The following is a 21,877-nucleotide window of genomic DNA, read 5'->3' as shown; positions in this document are numbered from 1 at the left end:
AGCAGCCCTAACTGGGTCTTTGCTCAGACGTCTCTCCATACTCCTCAGGCTGGGCAGTGTCGCCTCTTGGGTGGCCTGAAAAAGTGGTGCATCCTTCCTCCTCAATAAGGGTGTGGCATACCGGAGCACTCCCTTAACCTCCACGCGCCTTGTTCTGGCCTCCAATATCTGAAGGGCTTCATGATCCTCCTTCGACCTTGTCACCTCCTTTTCACTCTTATATGGTAGAACATCCACTTGCCACAGCTTCTCCACATTCCTCTGGAGTTCAACAGATAGGGGGCTGCAGGAGGTATAGAGACACTGTTGAGACTCTAACTGTGACTCAAGCGACTTTGCAGGCCCTTGCAGAGTCCATCCTAGTCGGGTTCGCATCGCAGCTGGCCCTCCTGGTGATCCAAAGCGCACAGGCTCTATAGGGTTTATGAGATGTGGGTGATCAGCCCCAATTAGCAACAGGGGTGAAACTCTGCTGAAGGTTTGTAGGGGCAAGTCCGTCAGATGTCGGTACCTTCTCTTGAGCATGGTAACTGGATATGAATGCTCAGCTAAGCCAAGCTGCTGGGCAGTGAAGGCATTAGCTATGTGGAAGGATTTCTGGGGCTGCATGATAGGGGACAGTGTGAATGAAACGCAGGCCCCATGTAACGTTTGGATATCCTGACGGATAGTTCTCAGGGCGAGGTCTTCAGGTGTGCCTGTTAGGCCCAGTTGCTGAGCTGCAGAGGAGAGCAGCATGGTGCGGTCAGAGCCATCATCCAGGATGGCATAAGTGTCCAGAGTTTTGTCACCATTTCTCAGGAGAACTCTAATCACTTTAAGCAGAACACGGGTAGAATCTGAAGGTTTATCTAGGTGGAGTATTTCAGTTGCAGAGCTCACCAGGCAAGTACCTTCCTTCACACTCTTGGCGTTGACCTCATGCAGGATCTGAAGGTGTTTGCCTTGACATAGGCTGCAAGCTTTCTTCAGATTGCACTGTGCTGCTTGATGTGATCTGCCACATCGCCAACAACGCTGGTTTGTCTTAATCCAGTCTAAGATTTGAGCCTTATCAAACGACTGGAATATGGGGCACTGACTCAGATAATGGTCCTCCGTATCACAGTAGGGGCAGTAAGCTTTCAGCGGGCCTTTCTTCTTGCTATGGACAGCTGGTTTGCTGCTCACCGACTCGACAGGCTGCTTCGTCGGCAGATTCTCTGAGCCATGCAGGATAGTGGCCATGCGCTTTACTGACTTCGCCTCTCTCAGGCGCTCTGCTTTCTGGATGACCCTCTCCTTCTGCCCTGTAGCCCCAAGCTGGGTACTGCTATGTTGGCACCATGTTTCCAGCTGTAACCAGTCTGAAAAGTCTGTTAGGTTGTATACGGCGACACATATGTCTCCGGAACTCAGACCTCATTTCAGCTGGCAGCTTACTGAGGAGCCGTGCCACATGAGAGCCACATTTCAGTTCCACTTCACCATCCGGACCAAGGGTCTTCAGCATACCAACGAGAGCCCGAATCTGCAGTGCGAATCTTTCAAAAGCCTCCACATCCCGGCGACGAATGTCCGGTGCATCCATAACACCGGCAATCTTCCTGAGGGCTAACTGGTGGGGCTGACCAAACTTCTCCGATAGGGCTGCCATGGTGTCAGTATAGGGGGATGGAGAATTGAGATATGCATCAGCTATGAGACGTGCTTCATCTAGTTTCAAATGATCCATCAGTATCTGAAACTTGAAAAGCTCTGTCCCATCCGGTGGCAGTAGATTGTCAAGTGCGATCTTTAACCGGGCAAACTCGCTTGGGTCCTTCTTAATGAGATCGGGAATACTTGGAGTTGGACCCCTGTATGTTTTCTCTTGTGCCATTACATGTGGTGGCTGGTAGGCTGGGGATGGATGAGGTTTATATTGCGATGATGTTATGATAGGTCTTGATACCTCGGCGACGGGCTGCTGGCTCCAGATGTTGGTGGGGGCTTGACTCTGGAAACTGGGATAAGCACTAGCAGAAAACTGCTCCTGCCAAGGAGGCTTCAAATGTTGCGGAATGATAGGTGGATGTTCAAACCCAAAGGAAGGTGCACTGTTGGGGAATGGCGGGGTTGGCCGACTAGCTGTCAGTGTCTGCTCCTTTAACAGCTGTAGTTCACCCATCATCCTATCCAATGTATCAATCATTGTAGTATCCTTGGGTGGAATACTCTGAGCTGATGGTGGGCGAAAGTATGGCCTTTGGTATTCTTGTTGAGCATGGATGTCCTGCCTATTGTCATACTGCGGCCATGGACTCGTTCGTGCATCTATTCTATGTGTATGGGAACTAATCGTGGGGACACTGATGGGCTGCATACGTTGGAAGGAAGACAGAGGGGGTACATGTGTTGGGGGTGATCTCTGGTCCCGTTGCTCCGACACCTCTGTCTGGTTCACGTGTTTGGGCGTAAGGCTGAGGTCTGCCATTCATACCACACTGCGAACCCGAAACTGCAGACATTTCCCATGGTCGATGGAAAGGAGAAGGAGGCTGATGGTTCAGGCCATCCCTACTGGGCACATGCTGCCGCATATCCTGCAGATCATTCGAGGAAGCGGTCCATTCATCCACGGTGTGTTCCCATCCAGGCTGACTTGTTGGGCTAGACGAGCGGGAGGTCTGTACAGACACTGCCGATGGCACGTACTGCTTTTGCTCTTCTAGCCCGGGTGCATACTGTGCTGTGTACGAGTGACGGTAGGGTGTCATGTCTCGTTGGTGGCCCACCAAGCTCACCTCATAGTCTGCAAGGTAGGGAGGAGGTTGCACTTGGCGCCTTGGGCGAGTTGAATCTGAGACATCTTCACTGGAGAAGAAACTAGGCTGTATCTTTAGGATCCAAGGAAAGCACCATCCGGCTCGAAGGACCAATGTTAATTTGGGTTGAACCCAGGACTGTATAGGCGTTGGCTGAATAGCAGTGGTGTTCACCTTGGGGTGTCGGTCAGAACACACAGGACGCACAGATAAAGGTTATACCGTCTTTACTGTGATTCCTCAGCTTAACAGCACAGTACAGCAACACAGTAATGCAACCGCAGGCTTACAGAGTGGTGAGGGGTGTGGGTGTGTGTGGTCTGTGAACAGAACATATACAGAATACTGAATGTAATAAACATCTAAGTCATGAATTATGATGCATTAGCGTTCTTCGAATCTAACCAGAACTACAAATGGGAATTCCTATATGAACATCTACATGCACGAGTTTCATACACTACTCCCAAACCCTTACAGTACATGACATTGATTGCCAATACACCCAACAACAATATATCACAAACACCAAATCGTTTAGCTTACAGCTAGCAGGTATGTAGCATAACAGGTAGCATTAGTAGCATGAACTAGCCACATAGCGAACAGGTCGATACACATTGCACTTCTACATCCACTAAATGTCTAATTGGCATAAAAGACTAAAACTGTCCTTTTCAGGCATGGCTCCACGTCTACTCACAGTTCTTTAGCGACGCACACAACTCACACCGTGTGTAGACACCCCCTGCAGAGTCAGTCTGCCAGGCGGTTCTTGCTATGTGCTAGCTCCAACTCTGATCACTGGAACATGTGCTCAATAGTGCAACTGTGCTCTCTCGCCACAAGGGGGCCCCCCCACACAGCTGACAGCCTTTCCAACATTGAGACCCCTGTTCTAAAGATTATGTTGAGACATTTCTGAATTTGAAGCAAACTTTGAATTCAGTCATTTCAGACCAATGATGGCCGGAAACATCAAGTCCATGAGAAACTGTGCATATAAATAGGATTTCCAGTGAGAAAAGGTTGCTATATTATTAATAGATAGGACCGCAAACTGGCTCCTGAAGTAAACTAGTACACCACTTCAACTGTGCTGTTGGAAACTGATGAAATGTGTCAGCAAAGCAGGTAAAACTTTGTGTTGTAGGCTTCTGTCCCGAAAGGTACAGACCAGAAAGACCACACAGGTAAACCTCTGTTTATTTCCTGCATGGACTTACTGCAGTTGTCATTACTGATTACTGCTTTGCTACTTCTGATGGATCATCACTTGCTGGGTTTTGTGACCAGATGCCCCATGTTGTATCCAAACCAGTATGGAGGGGTGTCGCTGCTGTGCTCCCAGTATGTCACACGTGGCTGAAGTTTTGAGGCAGCTGCCCTGAGGAAACACACCTTTATCGATCGGTTAAAGTTTTGGGCAGGAGTTTAGCTTTGCTGTGAACTTTTAAGAGCATGCCGTACCTCGAGATGCCGCTGCAGCAGGCCATCGTGATGGAACTGAGTGGAGGACAAATTCTTTCCAAGTACCGAAGTGTGAGATCTGTGAGAAGAACACAACCACTCACATCAAGCTCTCGCAAGTACTGAGATCCACTTGTCAGATACTGCACGGCCATATCGGTCATCTGAGGCAGGGGGAGAAAAATGAAAAAATGTCATGAAATGACAAGAAGAAAGGCAGTTCCTTCAACTGGGTAACATTAAATGCCTTAGTAATGTGCACGTTTATACCTTAAAACAGCCGACCATCCGCAGTGCGACCAGGCCTCTGCAGTAAAACGAAAAGGCTCTGACGGCTGCGTCAGACAGAGCCACACAATGAGAGATATCGACATGTTCCAGGTCTGTCACATTCTTGCACAGCTTCTGCTCATTGTGAGAAACAAAGAAAATGAGAGATGTGTGATGAAGTGTTACTGATTAGAAAATAAATGAGGACTAAACATGGAGGAAATTGGAAATCATTTCTTCAATGGTGTTGGCTTGTTGAAAGCAAAAGATTCTTTGAAATAGCTGTGGAAAAAGAGAAGGGTTTCATTTTGTAAACCCATTAGTCCAGGAAAAGGTTTGGATACAATTGTAATTCCCATCAGTTGTCAATGTTACAAAACAATGTGAGAAGAAGAAAACTTGGACGCTGAACAGTTGGCTGAAATTCCAGATAAATATGCACCTTAATTCCAGTGTCTGTGACAGAGAAGCACTTGGCAATAACCAATTTCCTCAAGGGAATTCCCTCAAGAGTGGCCAGTCCCTAAAAATGCAAATACCCAAGTTACAGGTTGTTCTTCAAATTCCCAAAATTCAAATCTTCAGCAATGCGTGAAAACAAGAGCAAACATGGTAACAGTACTTGATCCTGGATGTTGCAGCTGCTGAGGTCAAGTGAGCAGAGAGAGCTCCCACCCAGCCACTCCACGGCCGAGTCCGTCAGCCTCTCGCAGTAACTCAGATTGAGATGGAGAAGTTTACACAACCTAACAAGTTGGAAAAAATGCAAACAAAAGCTGCTTTATGATAGTATTTAGGCTCAGTTCTGGGTAAATACTCATGAAAAAAAACCTGTCATATAATCAGAGACGTAACTGTGTGTACCTTTGTGCAATCCTCATGACAGAGATGTCGGTGATGTGACTGCAGTGACTGACATTCAGTTCTTGCAGTTCATTTGCTGAGCAGCCTTTAGTCAAATACTGCACCCCAACATCAGTCACCCTGAAACACATTATTTAAAGAAATGTAAAGAAAAGGTATGAAAAGTGAGACTTCGGTCATCACAAACAAGCACACACCTGTTGCAATACGAGATGTTAAGATACCGCAGATGTTGGAGGGAGGCTACAGATTTGAGGCTTGCGTCAGTCATCCCGGGGCATTCTGCTGCGTGGAGCCTGCGGAGACCTTGTGAGCTTCTGAACAGGGCGTTCCAGCTCAAGTCTGTGAGCTGGTAGTTGCCTAACGCACAAGCATTGTGTACAACATAGTGGAGAATAACTGGAGCAGTATTAAAACTCTTCACACAATGGGGAAACAATTATTTGATCCCCTGCTGAAATTTTAAGTTTGCTCGCTTGAAAAAAATGAACAGCCTCTTAATTTTTATTGTAGTTCCATTTTAATGGAAAAAGACAGAAATCAACCAAAACACATTACATACAAGTTATAAATTGATTTTTTAATGTCATTGAGTGAAATGAGTATTTCCACCCCAAGCAAAACATGACCTAATACTTGGTGGAGAAACCTGTGTTAGCAGGCACAGGTAGGTCACCAGGTTAGGACACATCTTAGGAGAGACTTTGGCCAACTTCTCAGTTTGTTGGCCTCTGCTTGGGCACTCAAAGCTTCAAGTCCTGTAGAATTGTCCTGTACCAGTATCAGAAAAAAACAGTCCCAATGGATAATGTTTCCAAGTCCATGCTTCACTATCGGGATGGTATTTTTTGGGTCATACTCAGTACTTTTCTTCGTTCAAACGTAACGGGTTGAGTTAATACTGTAAAGCTTGATTATAGTTTCATCTGACCACAGCACTTTCTCCCAAGCCTCATTTAGATGTTCACTGGCAAACTTACATGTGGCTTCTTGAGCAGGGGGACCATGTGGGTTCAATCCATTATGGCGTAGTCCAGGGGTGGGCAACTCCAGGCCTCGAGGGCTGGTGTCCCTGCAGGTTTTAGATGTGTCCTTGAACCAACACAGCTGATTTAAATGGCTAAATTAGCTCCTGCAGTTCTACAGAGGCCTGGTAACGAACTAATCATGTGATTCAGGTGTGCTGACCCAAGGTGAGATCTAAAACCTGCAGGGACACCGGCCCTCAAGGCCTGGAATTGCCCACCCCTGGCGTAGTCTATTGCCAAGCTGATTAACAAGGTCCTCCTGTGTAGTTTTGTGCTGATCCACACACAATTTTCACCCCATGAGGCATCGTCTTGTACGGAGCTCCAGAATGAAGGATGAGCAATGATCATTTTATAGTTCTTCTATTTCTGAATAATTGCACTAATAGTTCTCACCAAGCTTCTTGCTGATGTTGTTGTACCTCATTTCAACCTTTCCCAGGTCTACCATCTTGCCCCTGATGTCCTGTGGCAGCTCTTTGGTCATGTCTATGATGGTGGAGAGGTTGGAATGGACAAAACTGATTATGTGGACAGGTGTGCTTTGTACATATGAGTTGCAATCAGGAGTATCTTTGTTTGACTGACTGAAATCTGTGTGCAACTTGGGCACACAACCAATCTGTGGAATCATGAATTATTCAAATACTTGTTTCACTCAATGGCACTTAAATCAATTTGTAACTTTGATGTAATGTGTTTTTTCTGGATATTTCCTTGATATTCTGACTCTCCTTTTAAATGAAACTACCATAAAATTTAGAGACTGATCATTTCTTTTTAAGCCGCAAACTTACAAATACAGCAGGGGATCAAATAATTATTTCCCCCACTGTGCGTGTATTGAAATGAAGACTGTGGGATGTGATCGCACCCTCTATGCTGAAAGACTTCAGTTTGGCTGCTTCAGCAACAGCTTTGAAAGCGATATCGGAAAGATGTGGTGCATCCAGCAGAGAAATAGCAGACAAGCAGTGACATCTGGTAAGGAGGGCCTGTTAGAGAAGAGCAACATGGGGTTAAGGGTGTGGGTACAAAGAATTATGCACAAGACAAGACACATTCATGTGCCATGATTTACACTCACCAGGACACAGCTATCTGAGAGCGTGAGCATGTCGTTGATCACAATCTCTTCAAGTGCAGGACATCCAGCAGAAATATATCTGAACCCAGCCACGGTCAACTAGGAGGAGAGGGGAAAATCTGTTTCATCATCTTAATCACTTTTCCTCATTCACAGAATTTTCAGGGCCCCATAAAACTATACATCTGGAAGCAAACTAATACGCATTCCCAGAAGAGTGTCTTTCATGTTGCAGTACGTGGGTTACGTTACAGAGTGTACACATGCTGAGTGGGTGGGCCAACCCAAACCTCTGCTTGGCCACAGCTGCCTTTTCCTCTCTTCTGCTCATTCGCTCGGCGCTCTCCCCGAGTGCAAACCCCAGCAACGCCAGGAACAAGAGAGAACACGTGCAAACAGACGAGTGATTGGATTTGTTCAAGACGGACTGAGGAGGTCAAAAGCCATTTGCTGTTTTCAGCTGAATTTGAGTGGAGCAGCTGAGAGAAACGCATCAACTGACCTGGGTGCAGCCGGACAAGTTGAGGTGGATGAGATTGTGGCAGCCCTTCCCTGTGGCCAGGTACAGAAAACCTTCGTCTGTGAATCTGTCGCAGTAGGCCAGACTCAGATACTGAAGGCTCAGGCAGTTTCTGTTAGATGTAAGAAATGATGAAGGCATATTATGTGTTAATGAGCCTTGTACGGATCATAGTTGGTTGTTTGGTTGTTTGTTTTTAGCACAAAAAAGTTACATTTGAAAAGAAAGCCTTGGCATAAAAAAGGAAAATGTCATTGTCAATTAAAGGTGAGCATCCTCACATTATTCTGTGGGAAAATGTGAATCAGATAGCATTGCATAATACTACAAGCCGTGAGAGAGCAACACCATCATGGAAATCGATCAACCTGTCATACAATTATACAGTGTAGCATCTGTTTCTCTAAATCATTTTGCTGGCACAGACCGCATTCATTTTGGACATGAAATACAAGCCAGCTGTGGGCTTCAACTGGACAAACAGACACGTAGATAATTCTGGAACCTGAGGGGCGGGATGCCATCAGAAAGAAACATTATGCACACCGATACACTGTTTGTAGCATCTTTTAAATCTATTCTGGTGACAAAGTCTAAATCACTGATGGTTTTACCGCAAATGGAGACCTACCTGGACAGCTCTTGTAGAGTTTTGTTTGTTAAGAGGGTGCAAGAAAGGTTCAAGTAGAGCAGGCAGGGACAGCCCTCCAAAATTCTCTGGACCATCATATCCTACAAAAGGAGAGATTGAAATGTTACTTCCCATCCAACCAGGAAGGAACCTGTTACTAGAATCTATATTTGGAAAACTGACCATTGCCTGTTTATTTATCGGTGGATGAAATCAATTAGAATCAGGGTTTTGTCAAGGTTTAGAAAGTCAAAGTCAAACTTTAGAAAACTGTAAATGTGCACATACAAAAGCAAGATGCATTTTTCTGTAGCTTTAAGATGTTCGTTGTTAACATGTTCACTTACTGTAACATTAAAGCACTCAGACACATTGAGCTCCTGCAGGTTTCTGCATTCACCTGCAATAAAACAGTGAGCAGTATAGAACAGATACATGTTTACTTGTACTATGCTGAATATTTTTTGAAATACTTTATGACTGTATCTTAATGAATGAACAAGTATTGTCATAGTAATCCACTGTATTTTAAAGCTGTACATACACCAGTCAGGAATAACATTTTGACCACCTGCCTAATATTGTGTTGGTTGCTGTCAAAACAGCCCTGACCATCGAGGCACGGACTCTACCAGACCCCTGAAGGTGTTTCTGTGGTATCAGACACCAAGATGTTAGCAACAAATCCTTTAAGTCCTCTAAGTTGTGTGTTGGGGGATCCGTGGATTTGACTTGTTTGTTCAGCACATCTCACAGATGTTCAATTAGATTGAGATTTGGGGAATTTGGAGACAACTTAAACTCATCGTTGTGCTCTTCAAAAAGTTCCTGAACCATTTTTGCTTTGAGACAGGGTGCATTATCCTGCTGAAAGAACACAGCCGAACATTGCCCAAAGCATCACACTGCCTCCACCAGCTTGCCTTCTTCCTACAGTGCGTCCTGGTGCCAGGAGTTCTTCAAGTAAGCGACACACCTGCACCCAGCCAACCATGTGATTTATAAGAAAACATGATTCACCAAACGAGAACACTTCTTCCATTGCTCCATGGTCCAGTTCTGATACTCATGTACCGCTTGTTAGTTTATTTTTGAGCAAACTGCGATGGACTGTGTATTCTAACACCTTTCTATCAGGACCAACGCTAACCTTTTCGGCAGTTTAAGCTGAAGTAGCTCGTCTGCTGGATCGGACCACACAGGCCACCCTTCGCTCCCCACAAGGATCAGTGAGCCTCGGCCTCCCATATTCATTCCTTGAACCACTTTTGATAGGTACTGACCACTGAAGACCAGGAACACCCCACAAGCTGCAGTTCTGGAGATGTTCTGGCCATCATAATTTGGCCCTTGTCAACCTCGCTCAGATACTCACGTTTGCTTGTTTTTCCTGCTTCTAACACCAACTTTGAGGACAAAATGTTCACTCACTCGATAACATAGAGATAAGTGTTATTCACTTCACCTGTGATTGGTCATAATGTTATAACAGATTGGTGTGTTACCTCTCACTTCTGCTGGGATGACAGCTCCTGTGTACAATCAACAATACCAAATTTGCCCTTTGACCTGTTATTTCCATTTCCCAGTTTGAAAACTTTCATCAGAAGCTGATTTGACTCCAGTTAATCTTGCTGAAGAGACAATCCCCCCTGCAGGGTTCAGGATGCGTGCAATCCCCCCTCTCCTCTTATTCTGCCTTTTCCTCCTGCTGCTCCCATCCATCCAGATGAAAAAACCAGGGAAGGGCAGAGGCCTCAAAGGAGCAAGGCACAAACTCACACGGGACAGGTATGGATTACTCCTACATTTAATTTGATTTCTGCAGCCCATTTTTCACAGATTAATCAGCTGTTTGTGTTTTAATCGTCAGGGCAAGAGGTCCTCACCGTCACAGCAGGTCAGGCCCATCTGGTCTTGTGTCACCCAACTGTTTAGAGTCACCAGAATCTGGGCATGTCTTTGTAGACTGCCAAGAACGGCGTCTCTCTTTTATTCCCACCGCAAACACATGGTCCAACAAACCCAAGCACCTCCTTCTAGCCCGTAACCGAATTAAAGTCCTTCATGATGGAGCCTTCCTCGGATACGAGAATTTAGATAGTCTGGACCTGCAGCAGAACCAGATCTCTCTAGTGGAGGATGGGGCCTTCCAGGGTCTGACAAAGCTTACCACCCTGCTGCTTCAGCACAACCGCCTCCAAACACTTAGTGAGGAGGTTCTCATCCCCATGCCAAACCTTGGCTACTTGCGTTTATATGATAACCCCTGGAACTGTCTCTGCCCAATTGATAGTCTTGTACGCACTCTTCAGGTGCCAAGCAATCGTAATCTAGGAAACCACGCCAGGTAAGTGATTCCAACAAAACTCAGTATGTAGTGTGCACTTTTTAAGTCATTACTCAGTGTCTAAATGTCCCCTCTTCTAGGTGTGCCAAGCCCATCTGGTTAAAAAACATGAAGTTGAAGCACGTTGATCCTGAGTTACTCTGCAAAGAACCAGACCCAGCCAACAACCAACAGAGTAATGAAACGGGTTACACGGGCGCTTTAGAGCCCAGTTCAATTCGAAGCAAACCAGATGTTACTACAGTCTGCTTCACCTACCATTACCCCCAAATACGGATGGACTGCAGTAACCGAGGCAAGCTCTCTGCACTCTACCCTCCTCTCCTCTGAGCCATTTCCTGAGAGGTTTATCACATGTGTTTTTGTTATGTAAGAGAGGGGTTAGGAAAAATACCTGCGACTGTCAGAGAGCGTGTATGCTCATGATTAAATATTGCTGTTGCTTGGCTGGGACGACTAAACAACTCACTCAAAGAATTTTCACAACCTAACGTAAAACAAGCAAACATGCACGTGTGGGTTTGCAAATGTGTGCTTACTTAACCTCTTATATTATCACTTTATAGGAGTTTGTCACCTTATAAATTTGAAAAGAAAGCCAACATCTGGCTTTTTTATGAGAACAGTCCTATTAAAATAGAAAACCATTTGTAGTGTGTCCAAAAAAGGACTAAATTAGATGTACTACTATCATCCTGCTGGCCTGAAGCCTGTATTTTAGTGTTTAACTCATTTTCTGGATAGAAACAGAACTCCAATTTGTCTCTGCGCTACATTTTAGTCACTAATCATCCAGTAGTGGAACTTGTGCTGACTTCTTGGAGCACTCTTGGGTTTGACCAATTTGAATTGAATGCATGAAAGATTGAGCTGAACATATAGATAAAGCTTTTTCTGCATTTATTTATGCTCAGGTTTTACTGAGGTGCCCTCAGGTATCCCCGACAACGTTGTCCACATCGACCTGTCGCATAATTCGATCAGTCACCTCAAAGCTAGAGACTTTCATGCCGCGAAGAGTCTCCGAACCCTTAATCTCAGCAATAACAACATGGAGCACCTGGACAAAGGTAAGCATGCTATTATTACCTATTTTCTAATAATCAGGGAATACAACAGCATGTACGGCGCTCAGTAGGTTTGTATCCACATGCACAACTGCAAATTTGTATACGCCACTTTCTTTATGTGATGGATACCATATGGATATGCAAAGTCAAAAGGTTAAGAACAGTTATACAAGTCTTGCCGCCTTCTGTTTCCCATTTTGTGTTTTCAGAGACAGCGGGCGTTCTGCCATCGTTCTGTATACTGTAATAATTTAATTTATGGTGGGGAAAGCTTAGGAGGTTGAAGACAAAGTGATCAGTGTGGTGAAGTTATTCAGACACATACTGAAGACAGGCTGAGCATTTATATTAAAGTCTGACTGCACTGCGTTTGCTCTTCATATGTTTATACTGAGAGAGTCAAGAAGCTAACGGAAGCTGTGCCCATGAACCTCTGCTTTCTCTCTCTCACTCTCAGGCTCTCTGACTGGGCTCTTGCATCTCCAGGAGCTGGACTTGTCAAACAACAACCTGACGTTTGTCCAGCACGGGGTTCTTGAAGACCTCTACTTCCTGTTACATTTAAAACTGGAAGGAAACCTCTGGGTGTGTGACTACAGGTGGGTTCCTCAGCTCAAATTTTTATAAGCATCTTTTTTCAATGTTAAATGCTGACAAGTTAACTAAAAACTCCCTGCCTTTTTTCAGCATTCAATACATGGTTTACTGGTTAAGCCTCCATCCAGGAGTGAGTCCTTCAGGCCTGGTGTGCTACTCTCCTCTGGAATATGCTGGGGAGAGCGTGGAGGAGTATGTGAAAGCTTACAACAGAGAGTGTCCAAAGCAGCAAAGCAGGCCAGATCAAGACCAGACAGACCCCAAGCTCTGGAACACACTGATGGAAGCACAGGCAGAGCTGGAGGAGGAGGAGCTGGAGCCGAGCGCTTTGAGGGTGCCGCAGAAATACCAGATCATCAGATTGTCCTGACTCAAGTTAAAATATGAACCTTAAAGGCTGTTTGTTTTGCCTTCATTAACCTGTTCTGTAATTTGTAAAGCAAAAAGTCTGCATCAGATGAAAAAACTATTTTTTTGTTGCTTTTATGTGTTATCGGTGTTGTGTTTGTAATTCAAATATATAAAGATCGACATTTTGATTAGTTTGACTCATTATTGTGGTTATAATAATAATAATAATCATAATCATAATGCAAATTGCATTGATCTTTGCACACCTGCATATAAACCACCTTAAATCCAGCATTGAACACTTACTGACAAATCTCAGGCTGGACCACTGCAGGGACGTGCAGCCACGCAGGTTAAGATGGGTCACAAATAAACGGTAACTCTGCAGAATGTTCTTCACTGTGCTGTCTGTTATCCAGTCTTTGGCCACAGATAGGTTGATCTAGTAAGAGCAACAATTAGGGGACATCCAGACTCTTGCTATTTAAACTAAAAAAAATTTAACAGCATCATAAATTAAACACAAGAAGTAATCTCTGAGTGCAGACCTGACTCCACAACACGCCCGACTGGATGATAGATTTCCATGTGCAGCATACTTCAGCACAGTTTAGCAGGTCTTGTAATCCTAAGTACTGAAAGATCTGAGGATTAACATAACAAATCATCTTTTTTTTAATCACATGGAAAAACAGCAGACAAATGACACTTGACTTTTCTCTGAATACTTAAAGGGAGTTACAGTAAAACTCTGGTTTATAATGTTGTTGCCATGAGGTGATGAAATATTACAGTTAGGTTTGTAAACTTTTAACCAAATATTGAAGCATACTTAAAATAAAAACAATATTTTTTATAAAACACAAACGTGGACATAGGATGTAGACACCATTTTTTGTATAAATACAACTTTCTCGCTTTCTGTTTGATGTTATTGGCCCTCTCACAGGGTCTGCTGGCACCTCTGCCAGATGTGAACAAGCACCCAAAGCCAAACATAGTCATGCTGAAACACTGTTCATCAACCGAGGACAGAAACAAATTCCACACAAACAGATGCTTCAACTGGTGAGTGGAGTCAGTGTTGGTGAGTGGCTATATATATATATATATATATATATATATATATATATATATATATATATATATATATATATATATCATATATATGCATACATGAATTCACAGGTCAGTTTATTAGGTACACCTTGCTTATACCCCTTTTTGCCTTCAAGATGTTCTTAATATTGGAAATGTCTCATTCCGTTACATCCCAAAAGACGCTGCATAGTGGACTCGTCTCAAACTGGTTTCATGAACATGATAATGTGAACTTTGTGTGTTGTCCTATTGGAAGCAGCCATTAGAAGATAGGTACACTGTGGTCATAAAGGGACAGTGAGCAACAATACCCAGGTAGGCTGTGGTGTTTAAACTGTGCTGTGTTAGTACAGAGAGTGTACCAAGCAGCAGCAGCAGCCCGAGCAGTCAGTGTTGCAGACGAAATTGAGACTCAGAGCAGCCAATGGCTGTGCAAATTGCAGCCTCGGGTCCCTGTTGCCAACTTACAGGAGTGGCACCTGATCGTCTGCTGTAAGGATCCATGTGTTGTGCATTCAGAGATGTTTTTCTGCTTGGTTGTAATGAGTGGTTGTTTGAGATACTCCTGCCTTCCTATCAGCTCAAAACAGTCTGGCCAGTCTCCTCTGACCTCTGGCATGAACAAAATATTTTCTTTTCCCCCACAGAGAACTGCCGCATGCTGGATATTTTCTCTTTTTTGGACCTTTCGCTGTAAACCTTAGAGATTGTGTGGGAAAATTGGAGTGCATGAGCAGTTCCTGAAATGCTCAGACTATCCTGTGTGGCACCATAAACACACCACAGTCAAAGTCATTTAAATCACTTTTCTTCCTCATTCTGACGCTCGGTTTGAATTTCAGCCCTCACCACGTCTACATGTATAAATGCACTGAGTTGCTGCCATGTGCATTAAAAGATAGTTGAACAGGTGTACCTAATGAAGTGGCCTGTAAGTGTATATACACACGCACACTCTGGTATGTATTTAGATTAAAGGAAAATGATCTGCAAGTGACTTTAATCAAATACCCTCAAAGAGAGTGGACTGTATGTTTACAGTGGAATCTATTTAAAGAGTTATGTAACTGAAATCTGAGCTCATCGCTGACTGCTCAGAGAACAAGGGGGTGTTGCAGCCTGAAAAACAAACCAGACTTGCCATCATCTTTCTGTGTACAAACTCCAGGCTAAATACAAAGAAAACTGAGACAAGCATGCTGCTTGCTGTAAGAGAATCTACCTGCAGTAAGAAGCTGCTTGGGAGCACAGAGAGTGCATCACATCCTTTTTCACTCTGCTGATGCTTGTTGTCCATTTCAGTAAATCCCACTTGTAACATCAGAGGAAAATTCATACACACACAAAAGATAAAAAGTGTTCATTCAGTTTTGAAGTAGTCTTCTGTCCCGTTCAAGTCCTATCTTTACACCATGGAGCAGTGATACACTTAAGGCTGAGGCATCTAGCCTTTACAGGGGTCTCCAGTTTCTCAGTGAGAGCTGGAGTGTTCATTCATTTTTAACTTAGGAAAATATACATTTCTGCACAAAAGTATGACAACTGAGTTAAGAATATAAGTAAAAAGGTGCACAGGGACAAAATGAGTCACGGCAGTGGGAGGATACAGCATGGGAGCATGACTTTTAGTCTGGCAAATTTCTTAACCTCAGTGAGTGTTTTCTCTGGCTTTTTACATGAGGGAGCGAGAAAAAAAACAGCCAGCAGACCTCAGTATAATTTCTTCAGAAAAAAAACCCTAAAATGTCGACCTACCAGCTTTCATCCTCTTGTGTAATTTGACCCAGCTCAACAGTTTGGTAAGTGCAACCTGCCGGCATTTCCTCTCAAAAGGCTTTTTTTGTCAAGTCCATCTGCAGAGTCAGCTCCAGGGTATCTCTCTTGCTCTGTGCAATGAACCTTTTCCACTTCCTGTCACCCAACAAGAAACAGCTCATCATTAATTCAGCAAACAGGGAGGCAGGCTGTCAGGAGCCAGGCTTAACTAACAAAGGATGGGAATCAAGTAACAAAAAAATAATAATTTATATAATTCACAATTTATAAAACAGTTTATTATGATTATAATTTCAGCCAAATCTGGACTGACAAATACTGGCCGAGTGAAACAGAACACCCTGATGACTTTACCTACTTATTACTTATTAACAGTGAGAGAAAGTCTTTAGGTTCTCTGAAGCTGAGTTACTGTTTCACAGTAAAAATGCAACCAGAACCAATTTACTGTGCACCACCAGTCTGAGGACCTGCAAGAACTAACTCAGCAGCTGCTTTCAATAACTTCGATTGCAATCAGTGGAAGCAGAATGTGAGAAGGTTTTGTGTCCCCTCTGGTACCTTTCCTGCCGCTGTGGCTTCACTCAGAGCATGAGTGATTATTTTGCTGGTCAGAAGCTTTAATCATTATTCTGCTGCAGGTAGAGTCTGTAGTTTAACTCACCCTCATGGCTCTTTCATTCAGGTAAATAAAAATGTCATTTTATTCTCGGTTCTTTTATATTTTTAGTATTTCAATTTCAATTGTTATTTTTATTTCCAGCCTCTCCTGGCTTTGCACTCTGTTGTGGAGCTGCTTGTGCTTTCCTCCTCAAGAAGGTATGAATTCCAGTACTTTCATTTGTATAATTGACCACGAGTTTAATGCGATGTTTATTTCCTGATAGGTTACAGTACTGCACATGGCTACTATCTCTATGAGAGCCCCCAAACCTCTAGCACATTTCATTCTGGACAATCTTTGAATACAAACAATGAGAATGTTGGACGGCAAAGCTTTGTTTCCCGTCAGCCAGAAGCATTTATTTATGATAAAGGACAGGATGCTAACGCTGAGATGAAGCAAAGCCAGCCTGATAAATTTCACGGGGCCTCTTCTGCTCCTCTCATAGGGCAAAATGAGCAGTCTGGTTATCACCATCCCTTTGACTTGTTAGTGAGGGGACACACGCAGGAGCCTGTGAAGGGTGTCGCTTTCCCCACAATGAGTCATTTAAAGGAGTTTATAGAAAACATGAAGCGTTCCTTCTTAGTACCAGGAAGTGACTTGAGTAGACATTTTGAAACTGCACGGGAAAAAATGAAAACTCTCGGAACACCCATGGACTATGGACCAACTCCTGACAAAGGAGGTACTGCCTCTGGTGACAGCAGGATAAATAACGATCGGATTGAAGAAGGTGCCAACTACCAAACGCCAAATAAACGCCTCTCTTTCCCTGATCCTTTCGACTCCTCTGCAAGTCTCATTTCTTCCAGTGTTTATGGCAACCAAAAATTTAGGCCGGGCACCACTTTCTACCCACACGATCATTTAGCAGCCACAGGTCTTGCTTCAAGAAATTTGGTGCACGGTTTTCCCTGGGGAAACAATGACTTATCTGTGAGTGTGGAGTCAGAACGACACAAACCACCAGAAAAAACACAATTTCCCTCCAGCTCCTTTCACAGGCACGGTTCTTCCTATAGTGAACATGTGACTGCACCCCCTGTGAACCCTGCAAACAGCCCATCTCAAGATTTCAGCCAGTATTCAAGTGAGACCTCAAATTTAACACCTTATTGGAAGGATATGCTAAAACCAGTACATGCCTCTTATAGTAGAGATCCTTTAATGGGGTACTGGAGACCACCTGGTGGCTTTGAACTCACTAAAGACTTCCACAGAGCAAGTCAAACTGATGTCCCACCTGCAAAAAACCTACCATCTGCATATTCCTATGGCAAAAAGCATCCCCTTTCCATGCAGCATTATTGGCCCAAATACAAGACAAGAATAGGTGCTTCAGTCCAGCCGGGTAAACCCACTGACAGCAAAGAGTTAAGGACTGTAAAATATGCTTCCAACATTCACTGGCCTCCAAGTGGTTCTGTCTCTTTAAGCTTTAATGACCCGTTACCCCAATGGAGAAGAGGTCACATGGGTTATCAAAGAAGCCCACAATACCCGCAAATTCCTCATTATAAGCAAAAACAGATGGACAGAGCTCGCTGGATGTTTACCGCCAAACCCTTGAGTTTTGTTCCCGGATACCAGAAAGTCAGTGCTGTTCCCTTCGTCCTAAATGCCGGTGCAAAACATGAGAATTTAAACCTCTACAATCAAGAACTCTTTTCTGCCTTTCAGAAACCACATTACAATAGATTGAGAAATCCACCCCAGAGTGGGCTTACATCTTATGGAGTAAGAAACACACTGGGCTCATTTTCTAAACCACAAAGGCAAACTGTGAGGTCTGAACGTTTACGGCCTTTCATGCAATCAAACAGGCACATGCCTCGAGTCAGTGTGAGTCGACGGCCCAGACACTTGGCCAACTGGCCTTCTGAACAGCAGCCTAAGCCTACAGGTTTGATGCCTAAGTGTGTGATTAAGAGGAACACAAAAAGCCTTCTTCCTCAAGAGTCCCGTAATACATCTCCATCATCGCCATACGTTAAATCCAAAAACCGCTTCACACGGGCCGTAGCATATCTGTCAAAGGTCTGTTTCACACCCCGTACGGTGCAAGGGAAGAGTAATAACAATCAGTGGAGACTGGTCAGAAGATGGCATGAATGAAAGGACACGATAACTCAATGTGCAAGACCGGGAAGAATGATGAACACATTTTTGAAGGTATGAAAACAAAGATGTTGTAGTGTTTTTGTCTGTGAACACATCTGCTGTCCTGGAAATCTGTCCTTTAAATAGAAAACAAAGCATCGCATTACTAAGTAAATACTAAAACTGAGCACTGAAACTGGACTGACCTTATTCAACTTTAAAACATCTGTATCAGTCTTGTATGGAAGTGTAATGCATTCAGTAGGCAGTTTCTCCAGTGTTTCTGATTTTTTTTTTTTTTTTTTTTTTTTTTAAACATTAATTTTATTTATATAGCACCACAACAACAGTTGCCTTGAGGTGATTTACACTGTAACATTAAGACCCTGCAATAATACAGAGAAAACCCAAACAATCAGACGACCACATTTTGAGCGAGGGTTTGGAGACAGTGGGAAGGAAAAACTCCCTTTAAATAGGAAGAAACCTCCAGCAGAACCGGTTTCAGGGAGGGGTGGCCATCTGCTCCAACTGGGTGTGAGAGAGGGAAGACGGGACAAAAGACACGCTGTGGGAGACTGTCAGAGATGGATAAATAATAATTAAATGCAAAATGGTCTATAAACACAGCAAGTGAAGAAGTGCATCATGGGAAGCCCCCAGCAGCCTAGGCCTGTTGCAGTGCAACTAAGGGAGGATTCAGAGTCACCCGATCAGGCCCTAACTATATGCTTTATGAAAAAGGAAAGTCTTAATCCGAATCTTAACAGTAGACAGCGTGTCTGTCTCTTGAATACAAACTGAGAGCTGGCTCCACAGATGAGGGAGCTTTTTATTTACCTGAAGGTTTGATTTCATAAGCATATTGACCTATAATACTAAAACTACTGTTGCAGACTTTCTCCTGGATATTGCAAAGTTTCCCCAGGATCATGCGAGCTGCTACAGCTTCAGAATATAAGACGTTGCATCTAAAAAGCATTAAAGTAGTGCAGGTGACTCTGATAATGAAATCAAGCTTTTAGGTCCACAGAAGTTCTTTTAAGTTTTTGTTGTTTTTCTCCCCTTCCAATGTCTGGATTTTATTTGCGGGTAACATTACTGACAAGTGGTCTATGTAAATAGAAGTATTCGTAATCTTAATGGCCATTCTTTAACACCTAAAAACTTATAGATTTATTGTAATAGGATTGGTCTTCAGCTGCAAATCAATTTCCTGTTCTTCTACCTACATCGACTATTTATGTAAGAACCTGAAAGTGTTACAATTTTGACTTGTCTTGATTGCCACATTTGATGGTAGTCTTTATTATACATCTTCAGTGTAAGGATAAAAACAGTTTGCTGGATATATTAGCAGTCCAGAATAAATTCTACAGTCTATATCCATTTAACTTTGTGGACAGAAAAGCAGCTGTAACTGTCTAATAGGTCATCTGCATTTGTTTTAGAGTTGACATCATGTTGGACATGACATAAATATTGGTGTGAAGATCAGTCTGAATTGACTTTATGGTTCTAAAACAGGATTAAATATTTAAAATGAGTTTTTAAATCCAGGCTGTAGGTCTGATTATATTCTGTTTGTAATTTATACTGCAATAGGTTCAGTCAGACATCATGTTTAAACAAAAAATTAATTTCTGAAATGTGTAAATTGAGATTGTTTTCGAAAACAATCAAGGTAATCCGATTTACAGGAGAACTACAGTTTTTGTTTGTGTGTGGGTTTTTTTTTTCTTAAGTTCAGATTTGTTTGCTTGCATCTGTATTTGTTTCACATCCGGCTGCAAGTAAATATCGAAAACTAAAATGTGGTAGGATTCATGCTTTATGAATGGATGGTGCTGACTGTTTTTCTTTTTTGTTGTTGTGTTTTTTGTTTTTGTTTTTTAAAGAGAAGTCTCCCTCTACATTAAGATGCATTCACTCAGTCCAGTGAATACATGGAGGCTCTGCTCTTTGCCTGTTGCCATGGTGAATCCTGGTACTAGAGCTCTGCTGATGGCTATTTTTCACTGCTTATGCACAGGCTTAACTTGAGCTGAACATATTCAGCTGATTGAACTTTCTAGAACCACAAGCAGCAGCTCAGCATTAATCAAGTTGGAGTTTGTTGAACCTGCTTCTAAAACAGATCCCATTAAGGCTGTAGCTGAAGTCTTGCTTTTGAAAGTCACTTTAATGGTAACTTAAGCATCAAGTCAACCTAATTAAAGCCACTTGAAAAGAACATTGGTGGGGAACGCAAACAAGCAATGCATGAGTCATTGTTTGCATGTGCTTGAAACATGTTGAAGTGTGGGTGAAAGGGGGGGCAGGGGAATATGAACGTGATCTTCTCTGGACCTCTTCTGGTGGCCTAACATGTCTTCAGGGGTTAGGAGTAAGGGCTAAAATTAAGAGAAAGTGAGCCACCGTGTGTTCGTTTCAAGAAAAGCCGGGGGTCTACGTGCCAGTGCACAGACTGGAAATGATCAACTGTACTGATTCAACATGACATACATGAAGCTGTAAAGCCCGTAAAAGTAAAATAAATTGGGATCTCATCTTTTACATTCAGCGGGGGGTTGGTGGGGTGATATGCCCAACGTTTATCATTGGCAGTGCAAGGATGGCTTCCTTTGAAAGTAAAATGATCAAAATGCATCAATTTTCTTCACCAGCATATGTTTGCCATCTGACACAAAGGAAAATCTTGAAAAGCCCCAGTCTCTGAAATTCTAAAGTCATAAATATGAAGGACTATAAGCTAGTAGAATTATTTCACTTTATAAAGCTGGATTATATGCATATGCGACAATGACTTTGATAAATTCGTTGGTGGGTAATCCTAATTTCCGAAACTCAAATGAGATATTTCAGATTAAAATGACTAATAGACCAGCAAGTAAAAAGCAAAACTGATACAAGTAGAGAGCTTCTTACAAAATCAACATTGAATCTTAGATGTGATGTGCTCTTTGCACAAACGTTATACTTTTTAAGGTAATGTTATTTATTTATTTTTTGTATAATTCTGATTTTTTTTTTCCCCCCTTTGGAAATCTTATCTGAGGAAAAGCTACACTGGTGCTCCTCATTTTATTTTTATGTCTTTCACTTTACGACTTTTAAGTGTATACTCTCGTTTGACGATCCACCGTTGCCAGGTAACGGATTAAGTAAACCTTAAGTCCGGTTAAATGTTGGACAACTAGTGAGCAGCA

At 43.1% G+C, this 21,877-nt stretch overlaps 3 protein-coding genes across 7 annotated transcripts; 2 read left to right on the top strand and 1 right to left on the bottom strand.

Moving 5' to 3' along the window:
- Positions 1 to 2,909: 2,909 nt before the first annotated feature.
- Positions 2,910 to 13,810, bottom strand: fbxl13 (F-box and leucine-rich repeat protein 13). Its single transcript, XM_085281898.1, has 14 exons — positions 13,573 to 13,810; positions 13,331 to 13,466; positions 9,004 to 9,056; positions 8,657 to 8,757; positions 8,008 to 8,137; positions 7,506 to 7,604; positions 7,293 to 7,413; positions 5,588 to 5,750; positions 5,391 to 5,510; positions 5,149 to 5,272; positions 4,969 to 5,049; positions 4,527 to 4,661; positions 4,257 to 4,420; positions 2,910 to 4,173 (listed from the first exon to the last, which is right to left on the bottom strand). The coding sequence occupies exons 1-14, from the start codon at positions 13,690 to 13,692 to the stop codon at positions 4,059 to 4,061; spliced, it is 1,662 nt and encodes a 553-aa protein (XP_085138024.1). The 5' UTR covers positions 13,693 to 13,810; the 3' UTR covers positions 2,910 to 4,058.
- On the top strand, positions 7,831 to 13,215 carry LOC146569532 (leucine-rich repeat-containing protein 17-like). Of its 3 annotated transcripts, XM_085281884.1 has the most exons (8): positions 7,831 to 8,067; positions 9,510 to 9,619; positions 10,315 to 10,447; positions 10,530 to 11,006; positions 11,087 to 11,301; positions 11,921 to 12,076; positions 12,534 to 12,675; positions 12,764 to 13,215. In XM_085281884.1, the coding sequence occupies exons 1-8, from the start codon at positions 8,036 to 8,038 to the stop codon at positions 13,041 to 13,043; spliced, it is 1,545 nt and encodes a 514-aa protein (XP_085138010.1). In that variant the 5' UTR covers positions 7,831 to 8,035; the 3' UTR covers positions 13,044 to 13,215. The 3 variants fall into 3 exon arrangements, with proteins under 3 accessions (XP_085138010.1, XP_085138008.1, XP_085138009.1); XM_085281882.1 differs by lacking the exon at positions 9,510 to 9,619 and having other exon boundaries at positions 10,246 to 10,447; XM_085281883.1 differs by lacking the exon at positions 7,831 to 8,067 and having other exon boundaries at positions 10,246 to 10,447.
- A 2,637-nt stretch (positions 13,811 to 16,447) lies between the features above and the next one.
- Positions 16,448 to 21,500, top strand: LOC146569530 (uncharacterized). 3 transcript variants are annotated; one of them, XR_014893339.1, is made up of 4 exons: positions 16,448 to 16,586; positions 16,665 to 16,720; positions 16,789 to 18,740; positions 20,567 to 21,500. XR_014893339.1 is itself a non-coding variant. In XM_085281881.1 (3 exons), the coding sequence occupies exons 1-3, from the start codon at positions 16,570 to 16,572 to the stop codon at positions 18,681 to 18,683; spliced, it is 1,968 nt and encodes a 655-aa protein (XP_085138007.1). In that variant the 5' UTR covers positions 16,448 to 16,569; the 3' UTR covers positions 18,684 to 18,955. The 3 variants fall into 3 exon arrangements, 1 of the variants encoding a protein (XP_085138007.1); XR_014893340.1 differs by lacking the exon at positions 20,567 to 21,500 and adding an exon at positions 19,005 to 19,697; XM_085281881.1 differs by lacking the exon at positions 20,567 to 21,500 and having other exon boundaries at positions 16,789 to 18,955.
- Positions 21,501 to 21,877: the final 377 nt, after the last annotated feature.

Source organism: Mchenga conophoros, linkage group LG7 (genome assembly GCF_057382185.1).
Source record: "Mchenga conophoros isolate Kocher_MC1m ecotype Shallow Benthic linkage group LG7, M_conophoros_male_GT1.1, whole genome shotgun sequence".
In the NCBI taxonomy this organism is placed as follows: Eukaryota; Metazoa; Chordata; class Actinopteri; order Cichliformes; family Cichlidae; genus Mchenga; species Mchenga conophoros.
The sequence above is the reverse complement of the archived record's forward strand: the minus strand, read 5'-3'. Positions and strand labels throughout refer to the sequence as shown.